Source organism: Sander lucioperca, chromosome 7 (assembly GCF_008315115.2).
Source record: "Sander lucioperca isolate FBNREF2018 chromosome 7, SLUC_FBN_1.2, whole genome shotgun sequence".
Classification (NCBI taxonomy): Eukaryota; Metazoa; Chordata; class Actinopteri; order Perciformes; family Percidae; genus Sander; species Sander lucioperca.
The window spans coordinates 25,910,817-25,930,816 of record NC_050179.1 but is presented as its reverse complement, the minus strand read 5'-3'; the positions used below and the strand labels follow the sequence as shown (position 1 = coordinate 25,930,816).

At 41.0% G+C, this 20,000-nt stretch overlaps 1 protein-coding gene across 4 annotated transcripts in view; it reads left to right on the top strand.

Annotated features, from left to right (window-relative positions):
• The window catches only part of cbfb (core-binding factor subunit beta), a 42,457-nt gene that overhangs the window by 4,811 nt on the left and 17,646 nt on the right, over positions 1-20,000 (top strand). For all 4 annotated transcript variants that reach the window (XM_031294863.2, XM_031294864.2, XM_031294866.2 and 1 more), the window contains exon 3: positions 3,101-3,217. In XM_031294863.2, coding sequence (XP_031150723.1) covers positions 3,101-3,217 — 117 coding nt within the window. The remainder of the gene's footprint in view (positions 1-3,100; positions 3,218-20,000) is intronic.

Here is a 20,000-nt window from a genome sequence, read left to right as displayed (position 1 = left end):
CACACACACACGCACACATACACACACACACACACACACACACACACACACACACTCAGACAGATAGACGTGTAGCTGGAATCACAGGGCGACTCTAAACTGTTCAGGATTGATCTGATAAATGGGACAATGATTCAAAGTAAATTATCTTCAGCTCAGCTCATTAGAGATGAGTCGCTTTCTCAACCACTATTGATTTTCATGCCTCCCCCTCTCCTCTCCCATCTCTGTCTTTCTCTCTGTCTGTTCGCCTCCTTTTATTTCATTTCCTTTGCTCTGTTTGTCTTTGTCTTTTTCTATATCTTACTTCCATTTCCTCTCTCTCTCTCTCTCTCTCTCTCTCTCTCTCTCGCTCTCTCTCTCTCTCTCTTTGTCTGACTTTCTTTACCACCATCACCCTGTTTCCCTTCATTTTTCTTCCTCTTTCTTATTTCCTCTCTTTTTTCTCTTCTTCCTCTTTTGTCTCTTAGTTTCCCTCCATCTCTCTCCTCTCTCTGCCTCCCATTCCCTCTCTTTTCCTCCCGCAGTAGTAGGCAGCAAATGAGTATCAGATGTTTGTAATCCAATACTTCAAATACAGCAGAAATGATGACTCGGGTGTTCTTTAAACTCTCGTTTCTCTCAGTGTGCGTGTGTGTGTGTATGCGTGTGTAGACGTTTTTCTCTCTGTGTATCCATGTACACACTTAGTCATTTTCAGCTTTCGCCTTCCTTTATTTCCCTCTCTTCCACTCCCTGTTCTCTCCTTCTACTCTTTCATTCATTTTTTCTCACTCATTCTCTCACTCCCTGATGAGGGACAGATTTGACAGGGTGCATAATTCATATGCTTCCAGCTAAGTCGCAGCCCTAATGCCATTAGTATTGATCTGTCTCAGCAAACACAACACATCACACACACACACACACACACACACACACACACGCACACACACACACACACACACACACACACACACACACACACACACACACACACACGCACACACACACGCACACACACACACACACACACACACACACACACACACACACACACACACACACACACACACACACACACACTCAGTTACACGTAAAAAACAGACATTTTCTATCTTGATTTTCTGCCTCGCCGTAATTCATTGCTTTCTGACTGCAACAGAGAAATGCATTCTATTGATTTTCATTTTATTTGTGTGTGTGCATAAGTGTGTGTGTGTGTGTATCTTGATAGGAATGTCACCCATTAGAGCAAGAAGCCATTTTACAAAAATCTAAAAATGAGAAAAGCTACAGTATGATGTGATTATGTGTGTGTGTGTGTGTGTGTGTGTGTGTGTGTGTGTGTGTGTGTGTGTGTGGAGAGAGCAGGCCAGTGGTTCACTACTTTGTGCTTTTGTTCTGAGCAGAAACAGAGAGAAACAGAGCACGGACGGGGTAAAGAAAGAGAAAAATAACAACTCTGATGCATTCATTCAATCAAACTAAAACTTCAGGCTAGAGCTGCAACGATTAATCGGTTAATTGATTAGTTGGCAACTATGTAATCATCAACTATTTCGGTTTAAGTCATTGTTTTATGAAAGAAAAGTAAACATTCAAAAAAATTCTGCTGTTCAAATTTCTGCAAGAAGCCTCTGAAAAAGGTGACGCACTGCATGCATGCACTTAAAATCTGAATTTCAAAATCTCAATCTTGGATAGAAATGGGCTTGAATCTGCATTACCGTAAGTGGTTATTAAAGAGGCACTCAAAAATGTACTTTTATAAATTTCAGGGACTTGTGCTTCGACAAATAATATTAAAAAAACTACAAGTGATTCAGAATAAAGCTGCACGTGGGGCTCTCTCATGTGGGTTTAGATCAAATGTCAATAAAATGCATGAAAGCCTCTCATGGTTTAAAGTTAAAAATAGATTTGTGTATTCACTTACGGTTTTTTTACATAATGTTATAACAAACAAAAGACCTTTTACTATATATATATATATATATATATAAAACTATCCTTTAGTACTGATATACATCATTATCCAACGAGGCATGCAGTAGGAGGTAGTTTTATTTTACCTAAAGTGAAAACCAAATCAATTCAATGTTCAGTCAGATACAGAGCAATGTGTGAATGGAACTCTCTCCCAAATACTATCAAACAACAAAACACTGAGTATGGTTTTAAAAAATCACTTAAGAAATATTACCTTCAAAGAAATTTCAGTAATACCAATTTAGACAGAGTCTGCTATAGGGCTTTTTGTTATATCTTATCTCTTAAAATAGATTTATTCGGAGTACCGTAATGTCTTTTCTTTTTTTGATTAATTGCGTTAACTGTAAAATTTAATATGATTTGTATTTTCAAATGTTGTGTGATGTGAAGTAATGTCTGTGTCTGTATGGTGTGTAATGTCAATCGTCGTAAATTGTATTGTCACACGACAGATTGTAGGACCCCAGGAAGAATAGCTTTTAGCTTAGCTGAAGCTAATGGGGATCCAAATAAAACAAAACAAACATGTAAAATTACTGGAGTATCGTTTTACAATTCGTAAAATGTATTATGATAGTGCCATTAGTAGGTCTGAAACCAATGAATCACACCATATTCTGCAGCTTTATATGGTGCCGTTAGCCTCTTTTAACTCGTTGGTTTGGTTTTCCAACCGTACGTAGACTGTGTTTGAATCTCACAGCGCTCATCAACAACCATGCTGCCATATAAAATTATTAACAGCCGTTTCCTGTGAAGACGCTCAGACAAGTAACTGTTCACTACCTTCCCAAAATGAAACGGCAAGAGCGGAAATAAAAGCAGCTCAAGAGACTTAGCATATATTTTACTCAGGAGTTGGTGGAGACCAAAACAGAACAAAAAAATCTAGTGACTTGTGTACATGTGTTAGCCTTAAAAATTTTACTGACCAATGGAATATCAGGGCTGTGTTTGTGAGTTTAAATTGGAATATTTCTGCCCCATGATAAAAAATCAGTTAATGCAGCTTTCATAAAGCTTGTCCTTAAAGCTTGCCCTTACTGACGTTATGCTCTCTCTCTCTCTCTCTCTCTCTCTCTCTCTCTCTCTCTCTCTCTCTCCCTCTCTCTCTCTCTTTCTCCAGGCCTTTGTAGCTACAGGTACCAACCTCTCTCTCCAGTTCTTTCCAGCCAACCTGCACGGAGATCAGAGGCAGGTCCCTGCAAGGGAGTATGTCGACTTTGAGAGAGAGACAGGAAAGGTAGGACAAGTAAAAGATATCTACAAGCATGCACACACACACACACACACACACACACAGTGAAAAGATATTTTTCTGTTGTCTGATTAACCCATCAAACAACTGCTGACAAAATGTCCTATTTAAACATCTATTGGATTTGAAAACCTGTTTGCCATTCATATCATGCTTTAGTCATACAAATCCCACTTTGTTGACACAAATGACAATGTGAAACTTTTACAGAAAAAATAGCTTTTGGAGAAACTCATACAGCTCTGTCTGCCCTTTGGCTTTCAGTTCCTCTTTTATTTCATGAAATGAAAATGAAATGCACACAAAGATGTGTGAATTTATAAATGCCAATGTTGAGTTTCATTTTCCTGAACATGTCAGGATATTTAGGTTGTGTACGTTGTATGAATGGGGTGTGAATGTTTAGGCACCTCACGATTTGATTCAGAGAGCTACATTGCGATTATTAGGGGTGTCATGATTCTCCAAATCCTCGATTCAATTAAATATTCGTTTCTAAGGTCACAGTTCGATTTGATTCTCGATTTTTACATTTTTCTTTTTTAAAGCACAGGTTGCAATGCCATTTTTAGACTAGACTTTTATGCAATACAATATCTGACCTTTATTCACAATGTACCATGCTACATTGTCAAATTTAAAACATTTATTAACAACATAATGTAACAATAACTTACATCTTCAGTCAATTGGAAACTTGACAATTTGTCAATAAAGTAAAAAGAAAAAAAAAGTTTGCTGACAATGCTGAGGCGAGATGCAGCAGTGTTTGGTGTTTTAAGCCCCCAACGTCATCTTCCAAGCAGCGCTGCCTGGAAGGCACTAGGATTAGGCAATGGTTAGGGTTAGGTGCCTTGAAGACGACGGTCGCAGCGCTGCCTTGAAGGCTTGGTTGGGGGCTTAAAACTCCATCGAGCCAGCACAGCGGTCTTAGCAGCTGAGCAGACAAACGGTACAGATCCATTTGACCGTGCAACGCTTCTGTCGCGCCGCGCTCCACTCCATTCCTATGGGTGACATCAAGCGACTTCAACATGCACGCAAAGCATTCCGGGAAGGCGGCGCTGCATTTGAAAAAATGCTGCGCGTCAAAAAGCTGGCCGATGCCCATCTTTATGCAAAAGAATCAGTTGAATGCGACGCGACTATCCAGTAGAACTAGACGAAAATCTTTTAAACTGACCTTTGTCGATCTGAAATGAAGACAGATTCAGCAACTGCATGGCCTATTTCTCACTTAAAATGTTTTCAGAAACACATTTCTGTGAACTATTTTCGTAAAACACTAGATCGTATTCTCAACGCGCTGCCATGACACTCGGTTGAAATTCTTGAGAAGCCAGACCCACGTCACGCGTTCGTCCAATCAGCTGCCGGTCAAGGGCGTGGAGCATCAACCATGGATGTATGACGTCGCGACACCACGCTTCAGTCCTGTCGGTCAAATGGATCTGTACCGAGAGACAGAGAGGGCGACTCGGCAGTCTGCTAACTTGTTGCTCTCTCTAATATAACCAATATAAGCTGCTCTGTTTAGGCTACAAAACGTGTGAAATACTTCCACACCGGTGACTTCAGTGAAAGAGGAGGGAGTTCAAGTTCTGTCGATGGGTCTCCTGCATCTGCAATTGCCATGCTAACTTTTGACTGGCTGTAGCTAAGTTAGAGGAGGTTGACTTGCAGCACTTCAACATGTGTATTTTTTTTCCGCTAGACAATCCGACCGGACGTGACATGGGGGCGTGGCAGCATTGACGATTCCATTTTTTTATTTGAAATTCAAGATTGTGACTTAATTTCGGTCGATTTCGATTTAAAATCGAAATCGTGACACCCTTAGTAGTAACAAATGGAAGAGATATGTCAACTGGAAGGTTACATTCGCCAACATATTTCCCGTCATTGCAAAGAAGCGCAGTGACGCACATGTTTCACGTCCGTTACGTTTCACCATCCAATTGGCTCAGCCCAGTGTTGTTTCAAGACACTCTCTTTCAGTGGGGTTGGTTCAGCCGTAAGAAACGTACAGCCCGGTCTTCAAAAAATCTTACAGGAGAATATAATGTCGAGAATTGGGGATTAAAATCTCTGATCGTTGAGTTTTCTGCATCAAGACATAATCTTTCAAGAGAGAATCATGATGCATCTAAAGATCTATTTTTCACCCCTAGTACATTGACATCTAACATGTACATCCCTTGTTCAAGCCAACAACTCTTGACTACATATTGATTTGTGTGTCGGGTTGTACACAAATTAAAGGGATCAGTTTGTAATGAGCTCCCTGTGTTCAAAGTCGGGCCTTCAGCAGGGGTCAAAGTGGGCCCAAACCATAGCCAAACCTTCGATAAAAAGTTAATTAATCTAATTGGTTCCATACATCAGTGTTTTCAATTTGTTTCAAATAACGACAAATGTCTATTCCATTCAGTATTTCCCCTATTCACTCTCACCAGCGCACCTCTGTGAGTTCATGAACAAATCAACTGTTCAAGACTTAGTTCAAGTCTGAAATAATAGCAGTTGCGTACTATCTAAACTGGTAAAGTCAGGTAAAGATCATGTTGTCGGTAGCCTACGGGGTTACAAACAGGCTCGGTAGTGAACGACATGGTAACATGCTGCAGATACGGTGTTTTCAGCTGAGCTAGACGAAGAATATTGGGTAAAAACAGATCGGTGATGCTGTTCTGACTTCATTGTTAACCGTGACGTTAGCTGGAAGTGAATGTAGACCCGGGGTGTTTTATGTGGAGTGACTGCGTCGGACTCTTCTGATTATTTTTGGCATGCAGTTAACACAGCAGTCATTTTGTTTTATGAAAACTCAACTCCTGGCATTTTCTCCTGCTGTTTTGCGCCACTGTTTTGGAAGAAGGAAATAACTGCTGTCTCTTACTATCCACCAAACATACTCTATATAAAAGGTGATAAATAAATTAAGTTGTTTAATTTATTTGTTTAATAAATAAATAAAACAACTTAATGAGCTCAGAAAATGTTATTCTGCTGTTGTTGTCAAGGTAATATCCACTGTACAGTGCAGTGGTGCTGCTGCTGTTGTGTTTATGTGGATGTTAATTGTCTCCCCTGGTGACTAGCCTGGACTTTGTGAGTGTGTGTGTGTGTGTGTGTGTGTGTGTGTGTGTGTGTGTGTGTGTGTGTATGTGTGTGTGTGTGTGTGTGTGAATGTGAGTGTGTCAGAGGGCCCTCCACGGACACTGGCCAGCTGAAATGAATGCCGGCTGGCGGGTCATTAAAAATGCATTCTGGGGAATCGATGGATCTCCATGCCCCAAGGCTGACGGACTAATCTCACACTGTTAATTATTTAACACAAGTGCCATGATGTGTGTGTGTGTGTGTGTGTGTGTGTGTGTGTGTGTGTGTGCGTGTGCGTGTGCGTGCGCGTGCGCGTGCGTGTGCGTGTGCGCGCGTGTGTGTGTGTGTGTGTGTGTGTGCTTGTATTGATGGGCGTTTTGCAGAAGAGTTGAAAATGTGTTTGTGGCAGACAAAAAAAGACGTATGCATGTGTATGGCAGTGACAGAGTGTGTGGTTGTGTGTGTGTGTGTGTGTGTGTGTGTGTGTGTGTGTGTGTGTGTGTGTAAGACGATACCTTCTTCTTTGTCACCTCAACGGTGCTCACAGATCTATGAAGTTTTAATAAGGCTAGGAGTCGTCAATGTAAAGCAGTTTCACAGTGGTACTGTAGAACTGAAGCCGAGCGCTCACACACATACACCGCACACACACGCATACACACACACTCACACACACACACACACACACACACACACACACACACACACATCTGAGGATCCAGATAAACGTGCTGACAGTCTGCTCTTTTCATCCATATTCAAAACATGTCATGATATAGTAGCATCACAATAAGTTACTCCAGACCTGAAATGCTCTTTTCATGCAGCTCCAACAAAAGGCACAAGTATAAGGTTTCAGTCTCTACTTTTATGTGATATTCATTTATATTCTACTTGTATAAAAAAGGACAGGCGAGTACAGAATGTGGTTTCTTGAGTGTAATGTACAGTGAAAAGAATTATTGTTTAGAAGAAAGTGGACAACTTCACTCAGACGTTCCAATGCAGAGCCTTTACTGTAATTGTGTACTGAGTGTGCATTTTCTGTTGTGTTTTTCTACCAGGATTCCAGATTTCATTTCATACAAACACAAACACAAAGAAACACACACACACACACACACACACACACACACACCCCGCCCTCTGATCCTGCTGGACCTCCCTGTAGAATACAACTGTCAGGCCATGGCAGAGATCTTGTGTACGTTGCAACTTCTTCTCTTAATTACTGTCACAGCTAAACTACACACACACACACACACACACACACACACACACACACACGCCTGATACTTGGCGATGGTTATTTCTCTTGCAGTAGTTTTTTATTGCTTCCTAAATGTTCTGTAGCGCCTGAAACAGTTAAAAAAAATCCATTTTTAATTTTGCTGTAATCTTTCAATTATGTATGTATTTTATGTCAGACTATCCTATTATATTATTATATATCCTATTAAACAGAAGTGAAGAAAGAGAATAATGGCCAATAGCAATACAGAGTAACATTGAACATGTGAACAGCGGGGTTAAAAGTAATAATCAAGTTTGCTGTCTTCAGTCACTGTGAAGCGGGGAAAAAATCTAAGAAGAGTAGAAAAGGATGAGATAGTAGCTCATGAACTATATGATTCAGACTGAGGTACCAGGTAACTGTTTCCACCCCTGCTTTATTTTCATTACTTTGCCCTACATATTTTCTTTCGCTCAGCTTCCTTTCTTTTTCCTGTCTTCGTTATTCTTGTGACATTTAATATGAGCATCCACACTCCTGTCACCTCCCTCCCTCCCTTCCCTCTTTCTGTTCCTTATGTTTTTCTGTTTACATCCTCATTCCCACCGTACATCCCCCACTCCCTCCTTTTATCCTCCCCTCCTTCACTCACTCCTGTCCTCCCTCCATCCGCTCTCCCCCTCCATTCCTCCCTCTCTCCCGCCTTCATTTCCAAACACAGATGGTGCCAAACCAAAAGGATAGCACAGCCAGGTTAAACTTGGCGACTGTGTGTGTGTGTGTGTGTGTGTGTGGGTGTGTGTGAGTGCGTGCGTGTTTGAAAGCCAGAGAGAGAGAAAGAGTAGAAGTACAGGCTCTCAGTGTCATTGCAGGCTAATGGGAGCCAGCTGTGGACAAGGTTAATTTTAGCGTTAGCTGCTAACTTGCTAGCAAGCATGAAACCAGTCCTATAAAATGAATTGTAGCACCAGCAGCTGTTTACCAGCAACTTTTTGGCAACAGACGGATGTAGTTTGCTCAGCTGAATTTAAACACTGCATATAACTTCAAACTTACAGATATATGAAATATGATGAATTTTAAAGGATGCAAGATTGTTCAAATTCTTTTCATAAATTGGATATGGTGTCAGGTTTATGTCATATCTCGCAAGCGCGATAAAACATACTCACGAGCAAGTTATATCATTCCATTCTCTTCATGCACCAATTCAACAATCCAGAGTTGTACAGGCAGCTGTGAGCATGAAAGAATGGCACCTGCATGTATAAAACTAAGCAGCACGCGCACAGAGCAGGCACCACGCACCACAGAGTGTCTGCTTTGCGAGCGCAGGTTCACTGAGAGGCAGCCTCTCTTTTGCAGGAACGCCCTGATCACATTCACAGAGTTACACATTAATACCTGGAAGCTGCCCAGTACAACCACAGTCTGATCTGCTGGCCACTGAGCAGCGCCACTGGAGCGGTTGGAGGTTAAGGGCCTTGCTCAAGAGCACCTCAGTGGTGGTAATCTTTCACTCCCCCCCCCGTCGGTTTGGGGATTAAACCGGCGACCTCCCGGTCACAAGCTTGCGTCTCTAACCTTTAGGCCACCACTGCCCTGGTAAACTCTGCTCGTGAAGTTGATTTCTGCTCGCCTGACATTTGACAATTTTGGGGCAGAAAGCAAGAAGACACTGGCCCTCCTATGGTTGGTCACTTTCAAGGCGATCTCACCCACACACACCTCCTTAGTTTACCTTGATTGACAGCTATCATTCAGGAAGCCCGTGTTGGTGTACTGGCAGAAGAACTGTTTTTCTGTCTTTTAATGATGTAGTGCAAGATAGCACCGTAAATAAAGGACTGTATAAGTGTCTCTAGTCCGTTCTGTTGTTGTGATATGGCCGATGCTTTTGAAATGTCCATAAACCCTTGCCGATGTATGTACCCATACCTCTAACATTAGAGCTAGCCTTAGCTAACATGGCTATTGTTTAGCCTGGCCAGCCAGTCTGAATAATACCTAAAGCTGCTTACACACCAACCAGACGGTCAACCGTCAGCAGAAAAGGCTGTTGGACTGATCAGTCTCCCCGAGTTGGTCAAAAAAATGCCTCAGAACACACCGAAGAGACGAGACGTAATATGTCTCCATAACAGCAGCCGGCGCTAATCTGTATTGTCGCCCAATAATGAAAACCGGCAGCTGATTGGACGAATGCGTCACGTGGGTCTTATTTCTCCGGAAATTCAAAGACAGGCGGCTTGTTCAGAATACGATCTCATATTGTACTAAAATAGTTCACGAAATGTTTCTGAAAACATTTTAAGCGAGAAATAGGCCATGCAGTTGCTGAATCTGTCTTCATTTCAGATCAACAAAGGTCAGTTTAAAAAAATTTCGTCAGATTTTGAGAGACTCTAGTCACGCTCATTCCGCTCCCCGTTTCCGGGTTAGCACTCTACCAATCACATGGGTCATTTGAGTCCGACTGCCGGCAGTGCTCGCCCCGCCGATTATACATGTCAAATCTGCCAAAATGAAGGACGACGGCCCCTCGGACGGACGACGGCACGGAACACACCGAACAGACTCAAGTCACTGACCTCGCCAGACTGTCCAACGGCCGATTAACGGCTCTGTGTGTCCGGGCCTTAAGAGAAATATAGAGCCAACATACCAAATACTTCACACATCAGCGTTACGTCATACATCACGTCATGAGACAGTATTTCTGTTTCTGTACTGCCTGTACAACTCTCGATTGTTGAATTGGTGAGTGAAGAGTAATATCTGCCAGGGTGAAAATTATATAATTTGCTTGTGAGCATGTTTTATCGTGTGGTTCTTCACATACATGTCTCTTGTTGGTAAAAGGTTTTGAATTTTCATAACTCTGTGATCACTGACCAATTTGGATATTCTCAAACACTCCTTCCCTTCATTCATTCATTCATTACATTTCTCATCACCCAAAGAGATGTGTTGCGTGGTTTCCTTTGTGCGAAGAAACTGCCATACTTATTGTGTACTTTCAAACATATACTGGTCTTTCCTTCCTTCCTGTCCTGCACTCCATCCATCCAGCTTGCCTAACCACCTTTACTGTGTGTGTGTGTGTGTGTGTGTGTGTATGTTTTTTCCATTTTTTTTACACTTCTTTTTTTTAACTCAGTAACAGATTTGATTTAAAATGTAGCAAAGTGCAATACTTCAAACTATAAATAGACTTAAGTAAAATCACAGATTTTGTAAACTACTTTAAAAAGTAGAAGTACACAAAAACAATATTGAATTACCATAACGCGAGTTTTTGTAATTCGTTACTTTCCACCTCTGGGCGGTCGGAAACCTCAAGTTTTCCAGCCAACTATGAACAAAATAAGGTTGGAGTGTACTTGAGTGTGGAGCGCTTCTGGTGAACTGTTACATTGATTAATATGACAGTAGCTCAGCAAGAGTTATTACTTTTTTTCATCACACTCCCACTTCCAAGTGTCAGGGTGAAGAGGCCTCAACACAGCCGCCAAATAATTTTTGGGTCACGAAACACTTGAGATTTGGTTCGGAAACTGGAAACCGGCTTCAGTAGCGACCGTTTGCTGGTGGAAAGTCATATCTGAGGATGTGACTTTAGACGAAGTTGAAACCACAGGAATTACTCTGAAAGTTTCACTGTTAAAGGTTGTTTCTGTGTGTGTGTGTGTGTGTGTGTGTGTGTGTGTGTGTGTGCGCACTACTCCTGCATGCTGAAGAGACAGCGGCGCCAGACTGATTGCTGAGCCTTACACACATATCTACACACAAAATAGCACACAAACATATGAACAGTAAACAAAATCTAGAAACAGAGAAAAAAAGATTGAAAAGATGCAGAAAGAGACAGACAGAGATTAGTGGTTTTAGGGGGGGGGGGGAGTAAATGAGAAGCAGACTACATGATGGAGTAGGGTGGACTTTTAGGGAGGAGCTCGAACACAAAACCCAGGACAGAAACACACATATGTAGGGGCTTCATTCATTCTCAAACCATTTCCTGTATATCAGTACCTCCAGGATTTCGCAGCCTTTTTTAGATTGTTACGGCCCAAAATGCCTGATTTTGCGGGAGCTTTTGTAAAAAATTGCGATAAAAGTTGCGATGTCATCTCCGGTTTTTCCTGCATCCACCGTTTGTGTTTGTGTGTGTGCGTGTCAGTAGCGGGGGGAACTGTATGAGCAGCAGCCCCGCCCCCACCCGCTGCAGAGAGCCGACAGGATTGAAACAGCAGCAGCTTTCAGCGACTTTAGAGTGAAAAAACTTTACAGCGTACATTGATGTTAAAATGTATACAGGTTGGCAGGGCGGTCTGAAATGTTTTGCACGGTCTTTCGCTGTACGTTTTGTTGGTGAATGTGAGATGTTCGAGTCTCGTCTTCATATCGGAAACAAGCTCTCTCTCACTCCCGCGTGGTCAGTGGCTCTCAGAGTCACATTATACTGAGGTAAAGTCTGGCACGTGGGACTGCTGGGATTGGTTGAAGTCGCGGGAAACTGTTATTGGTCAAATTTGCGGAAAAGTTGCGGTTATTGGTCAAAATTGCGTGAATTGGAGCGATCACGACATCGCGAAATCCTGGAGGGACTGCTGTGCAGCCTCAAACTGAGCTTAACGACATAGATGTGATGTTAGAAACCTGTCTGAAAGTTGTAAGTCTTCTGGTAGCTGTGCCAAGATAAGATAATGTTCGTGGATAAATGTTACTTCATATGAATTCACTTGCCACATACCGAAGTATTTCCAATCCATCAAAACGTTGCTGAAATATTTTGTTTCCGATGCTTTCATGGACTCTGTATGGGCTTCTCCCTTGACTGTATGCCTCCACATCCCCCCTATTTCCTGCGAGCTTCTCCTGACTATACGGTAATTTTTCTACCGTGCGACAGAAAGTCGCATGGTTATGACACATTTGTTAGCCTATTTTTACAAAACCGGCTGCTACGGCCATAATGTGAGATACAAGGCAATGGAGCTTTTTATACATTGTCGTGTTTCTTTAGAAATAAACAATGGACAAATAGAGTCTTTAAACGCTTCAGATGTAAAGTTATTCATAAATATTATTCAGTCAATGGAATGCTAGTGGAAGGTGATGGCTTGTTAGTCTCAGAATCTCCCCATAGGAGGTACGCTTTCCGGATGCTCGCTTACCCCCTTTCTTTTTTACTGTCACCACCTAGAAATTGTGTATACACATTTATGTTCCTCTCAGAAGTAACTGTAATAAATTTGATAATTTGGAAAACTTTCCATCCAACTCTCCAACATCTGGTCAAAATATTTATTCGTCCAATTCTTTGATTCATGACTAAATACCTGCACAAGTAACGACATTCCCATCATTCCCGTCTCGGCTGTACTATTTAGCAAATGTTAGCATGCTAACGCCCTAAACCATTATTTCTCAAAGAGTGGTCCATGGGTGACCCCTTGAGGTCCGCGAATAGATTTGGTAAAATATCATGTTTTTAATTTAAAATCCTAAACAGTGTTTACTCAAACTGCAGACTGATCTCATGAAGTGGCGTATGTATGACATGCCAATTCATATGCCATTATTGGCGTGTTATCAAGACGCATACTCGTTTTTCAGCATGTTTATAAACGCCGTTTGGCCTCCATTGACTTACATTACCTTGCGATTGCGTGTGAATTGACACCGTAGCGAGTAGTATGAAAGGGCGGAAATCCGCGTAGGGAGCGTATTCCGATCCTTTACTTAAGTAAAAGTACTAATACCACATTGTAAAAATACTCTGTAACGTTGTAAGTAAACTTCCTGCATTGAAAATGTTACTTAAGTAAAAGTATGTAGGCCTAAGTATCATCACAAATTGTACTTAAAGTATTAAAAGTAAAAGTACTCAATGCAGAAAAATCCTCACATTTTAGAAACTGGAAATGATCAAAACAGTTCTGTCAATCAACTCAGTGTTTAATCATCTAATCATTTCAGCTGGATTTGTAGGCCATATGTGTTTATTTGTGCAAAAATCTTCATTTTTAAAGTAACTAAAGCTGTCAGATTAATGTACTGCAGTAACAAGTACAATATTTCTCTCTGAAATATAGTGGCATTATAAAAAAAGACTTAAATAAAGTACAAGTACCTCAAATTGGTACTTAAGTACAATAATTGAGTAAATGTTTAATCGTTGTCTTAAGCATAAGCAGCACCATCTTTTCTTATTAAAATGACAACAGAGAATGAGAGAGTGAGCTATTTGTAAAAACTAGCATTTAATTTGGCAGTAATTTGTAATATACTAATATATGTTTTTGGGTATATTTTGGCAGTTAAGTGGTCTGTGAGGTTGTTTTTATTGGGTAAGTGGTCCTTGGTCTGATAAAGTTTGAGAAACACTGAGCTAGATTTGTATTTATTTGATTAGGACAATGCACATTAATTAACATTCCTGTAAACGCGCCAGTGTTAGCCAGACAGCTAATTTTTAACTGTAGTCCTAGTTACCTAGCATACATGTCTTTATGGTGGGATGGAAACCGGAGCACCCGGAGGAAACCCACTCAAACACGAGGAGAACATGCAAACTCCACACAGAAAGGCCGAACCGGGGATCGAACTCTAGTGAACTTTAGTGAACATTTTACCTGCTAAACATCAATATGTTGCATTGCAATTGTGAGCATGTTATTAGAATTTAGCTTAAAGCACCGCTATGTCTAAGAAGTCCGCTTGCAAAGCCCTTTAATGCTACAAGAGGTCACTCCCTTAACTTGTATTTTCTACTTCCTCTAAGGTCTTGAAAACTCCATCCCACATTAGATACCATTATTGTCCTAGCGGATAAAAGGTGTTCCAGATTAATAGGAGTCAATAGAAATTTTGGCAATATGGACACAGGTGTTGGTGAACTGTGTAAACATTATTTTGAACCTGCAGCTCCATACCTGGAAGAAATCTACTTTAGCTGTACAGTGCAGGACAGTAAAAGTCTGGACAGTCATTGATAAAACAGAAAGGTGTATACCTTATACTTGAAATTTATAAAAGTAAAAAAAAAGGATATGGTACATCCATCTGGCCAGAAATTCCATAATAAAACTTGTTCTAATCATCTGTTAACCCCTTTTTTTGATACATATAACAGTCGTACACTATGAGTGTTTGTAGAAGGTGGGCGCATCCAAGGCAACCAATAGAGCCAAATTGTACAGTGTAATAGGTGCAAGATGTTCTGGTTTATAGACTTTAGGAGATTATGATGTGGTGACAGTTTAGATCTCACTCCCACAGCCGTAGCACCAGTCCAGTCTTAGGAAAGCACCACGTTCAGTCTGTGTTCAAACATGCCGACTATCTACTACATGACTGTTGAGCTGTGTATTTGTCCTTTTGTCTTTGAAGTATTCTGGTTTCAGGGTACAGAAAGAGATACATTTAGCGATTTCTTATTCTTCGTATCATCATGATGCTGACATTTTAAAACTTTGTTAGATTTTATCTTCCAGGCACAGTTTCCATTCATTCTGTCGATCCATCTGGTTACATGTACTCACAGTCTGCAACCCCAAATTTTTTTTAATTTTTCCCAGATGATGTGATATCACTCTTTTTCTCTTTCTCTCTCTCTCTCTCACTCTCTCTCTTACACACACACACACACACACACAAAACCATCTAAGATCATTTCTTCTCTGACACCTCTTTTGCCCTCTAATTTAGTCATCAGCTTTGAGCTTCTCGGAGTCTCCTCTGTCACATGCATATCATCATCGTGTGTGTGTGTGTGTGTGTGTGTGTGTGTGTGTGCGCGTGTGTGTGTGTGTGTGTGTGTGTGTGTGTGTGTGTGTGTGTGTGTGTGTGTGTGTGTGTGTGTGGGTAGTGTGTGGTGTTATGTTTCCCTCTGAACGGAAGCTGTGCCACCAGTGCGTGACTTGTCAGTGACATCATCAAAGCCAGACCACTAATTGGTTCCCTCTGCTACTGCTGCTCTGCATCCAACAGTCTGTATGTTGTGTGTGTGTGTGTGTGTGTGTGTGTGTGTGTGTGTGTGTGTGTGTGTGTGTGTGTGTGTGTGTGTGTGTGTGTGTGTGTGTGTGTGTGTGTGTGTGTGTGTGTGTGTGTGTGTGTGTGTTTCACATATTGTATGTCCTGAGAGTGATTGTTCAGTACACTTTAATGAAACTTGTTTAATTAAATCAGTATAAGTTTCTTTGGAGCCTCGCAGACAGTCGGAGTCTCCCTGTTAAGAGACATTAATGCACCACAAAACCTCCTCCCTGTACACACACACACACACACACACACACACACACACACACACACACACACACACACAGTACCATCCGTACCGTCTCCTCCCACATGGTTTCATATTTCCTGCTTCAGGGCTTAGATCAATGACCACACCCACTCACATAATGCACTGCAGCACAGGCACAGACATGGTCCTCTGTTGTTGTGCTCTTTGTGTGTGTCCCAGTGTTTTATGTTGGCATCATGTCTTTGTGTTTGAGTAAATCTCTCTAAGTGCATTTATCCATGCAAGGTGGAGGCAGAAAGAATGTGTGTGTGTGTGTGTGTGTGTGTGTGTGTGTGTGTGTGCGTGCGTGCGTGCGAGGTTTAAAGAAACAGATAGAGACACGGTGCGGATAGAAAACTGTAGAGAGAGAGGTCAGTCTAGTGTGAAATGCAGCATATGTGTGTCAGCTCCATTTCTCTATTCTTAGTCCCTCTCTTCCAGTAAGTGTCTGCTGAGCTGGACTTAAGTTTGCAGCACTTTTCACCTGGACTTTTACGTGAATGCCCTCTCAAGCATTAAAACATGAGTGGACAGCCTGCTCCGCTTCTCTTTAATATAACACAGACACAGATTAAGATCAGGTTAGGGGAAAGGTTACAGTTGGCTTAGGGAAACATACATAACAAGGACATATTAATACTGAGTTTATCTGCAGAACTTTCATTGTCAACAGGTTTTATTTCTTGTCCCTATAATAACAGCTCCAGGCAACTAAAGCATGATTATTATGATGGTGGTTAAAGTCAATGTTGACTTGAAGGCACAAGTAGTCAAAAAACTGATTATTTCTGCCTTAATCACAAGGAACGGAAGACATGATCGTGATTTATTTTTTGCAATTAAAATTGTATTTAATTTATAATGCAACTATAAACACAATTTATAGTTGCATTATATGATCTTTGCACAATACTTTCTCACGCTCTCTCTCTCCATTTCTCTCTGGTTTTGTAATGCTATCTGCAGCCTGTGTGTGGATTTGCATGATATTTCCATGCCTATGAAAGCCATAGGAACAAACAGTGGTCTTTGGCCCTCCGGTGCACACAGAGAGGACTTTGCATAGCAATGATGCACATCATGTCTCTCCAGGCAGTTAGAGACTCAGAGGGGGCTGGGGCCAACTCACAATGGAAATACAAACTGCCAGTGAACCAGTCAACAATTATTTTACAATGGAAAACATATGACCTGCCCTCGTCTTCAGTATTTTAATTCTGAGTATGAAACAATTGAAAGAACAGAAGGATGAGATGTCAGTCATGATGCCTTGTTGCAGCTAGTTTGCTTTCAGCTCAGGCCATCCAGGTAGAGGACCAGATGTACACTGAATAAAGAAAACACAGGCTTGTTGATTTCTAGAGGACGGCACACAGTATGCAAAGTTCCTCTCCCATGTGTGTCCTACTCTTTGGAAGTGAACAAAATATTTGAAATACGCCTTGACAAGTGTCATGTGAGACTTGGTTGTAGGATTAGGGATACAATTAGGTTATGGTTAGGGTGAGGGTAAGGGTTAAGGTTAGGCATTTAGTTGTGATGGTTAAGGTTAGGGTAAGGGGCTAGGGAATGCATTATGTCAGTGACGGGTCCCCACAAAGATAGTGCCACAAACCTGTGTGTGTGTGTGTGTGTGTGTGTGTGTGTGTGTGTGTGTGTGTGTGTGTGTGTGTGTGTGTGTGTGTGTGTGTGTGTGTGTGTGTGTGTGTGTTTGTGTGTGCGAGTATGTGTGTTAGGGCTGCACAATTTGTGTGATACTCTCTGGCCAATCAGACAATGTTTATTGTGAACACAACTGACACTGGGATTTGTTTGAGTTAGTTGAAACAGAGTATCAGTAGAACGTATCATTCCTTTTTTATTGGTGCCTTTTGTGTTTAATTCAATGTTCACTTTGTTCAATACAAGAATGTTGGAAATAGTTTCCTTAAATTGTTTTAATTCAACAAGCAAGTTGTTGTATTGTAGCAGTATACTGAAAGCAGCAGAAAGGCAGAACTGATTACACTTTAAAAAATGTTTTTTTAAAGTTGTTTTTTATTTATGTTTTTTAATTTTATTTATCACAAAAAATGACCTGCAATATTTAACAGCGTTCCTCATATTGTGCAGCCCTAGTGTGGGTTCCATGTGGCTTTGCAGCCTTTATAATTACAGGGTGGGAAAGCAGAAGAAGAGAGAGTGATCATGCACTGGAGAGTACCGTACTATTATACTTCTGTTGTTTTAGCAGGTGGTGTGTGTGTGTGTGTGTGTGTGTGTGTGTGTGTGTGTGTGTGTGTGCGTGTGTGTGTGTGTGTCAGACAATAGGTCAGTAGACGTTAGGCTGTATTCAGTGTGGGAATAGGAACAGAAGGCCAGTAACATGCTTTATCTCCACCGGCTGCTGCGCACAAACACACACACACACACACACACACACACACACACTCCTTCCAAACAAAGTCTTGTGTATTTGTATTTGTTTCATGTTTAGTTATAAAATGTTGTCCTTGGGATGTTTTGCAATTCATATTGTAATGGCAATATTAAGGTATATAGAGTAGCCTAGTAGGTCCGTGTACTTGGCGGCCAACGGATTTTCGTTTTGAAAGGAAAAAAACAAAAACGAAAAACGGCCAGTTTCCCAATTACCATTAGTAAATAGGAAAACAAAAAACGGAAAACAACCCATTATTCGTTTTTTGTTTTGATATTAAAAAACGGAAAACGAAAAACAATGTCGTTATCCGATTGTCTTTGATGTATTTGTAGATGGAACTCTGTGTGTATAAATCTTATTCCTTTGTCAGTACCCAATCCGTACCGCCTGTAAAATCCGTTCTGTGCACTGCCTGATCAGTTCTACGCTTGCGCGAACACCGGCAAACTTCACAGCTCTATGCACGCATTGGCGTAAGGATGTTTGGACATTCCCGGTTACTGGAAGAAAACATTAGACAGTGACAGTAGACCGTTATGATGGCAGAGATGAAGTTTACAAGGTGTTTGCTGGAGTTGCCTAAAGTATCTGTTAATGATATACGGAGCGTCGTCTGGCCATCCAGTACAACACCATGTAGCAAATTAAATAAAGGCTTCAAATTTTACGTTTCATCATTTCTTTGCAACTTTGAAGGTAATTTGCTAACGCTAGCTAGCCTGAGCTAGAAGCCTTGCTTTGGTGTTTTAAGTCATGACTCCGTCCTGCTTCAGGTTAACCATGCTTTTAATAAAGTTTAAGCATGTGTATACCTCTCACTTTATGTGTTTGTACTTTTATGAAAGTATCAGGTAAAACAGGGCTATAAATGAGATCTCTGTGAGAGACCAGCTAACTCCTAGCAAACTATTATGTAGCTCAATGCTGGACATTTCACCCCTAATTCCGGTCACTTTACTGTATTTGTATTTGTTTAGTATTTGGTTTAGAAGCCTTTTTTGGTGATTTTTACGGTACAAAGTCCTGCTACATACGTACATAGCTAGCTATATGCTACGCTATGTCGCGTTAGCATGCAGCTACAATAGTTAGCTATGAGTATGCTAACGTTAGATTGTAGTGGAATGAAGCAGCACTTTCTAACGTCAAAAATCACAGATAAAGGCTTCTGAACCAAACACTACACAATCGGACATGTTTCAGCAGGAATGTGACCCGGAATTGGGGAGAATTTAACAACATTGCCAGCTAAAATGACCGTTAGCATGTAGCTACTATAGTGTTTACTGCCGTTGGCATGTAGCTACTATAGTGGTATACAGCAGTGGTGGCTGGGAGAGCTGTCATCCCATCTTCAAAAGGACACTTATGTACGTTTACACTTCATCGCATTAATAATAGTCTATGGTTATTAGTCAAGTATTAAAGGTAAAAACATTAACGTAAACAATACAACAACGATGTCGCTACACGGTTTTGGATCAGTGACAAGTTTCGAATGTTTGTAGCTATGACTATTGTATAATAAAGATTTAATAAAAAAAGATTTAATAAAAAAGTTGTAATGTTTGGTCGTAAAGTGTTAAAGTGTTCTCTTAATACATCCATGGTTGACACATGGTACAAACATAGACTGTAAATCGCACATGGACATTGTTAGTTTTCTACTACATAATTATGCACATGCACAGAACGGATCTTACAGGCGGTACTG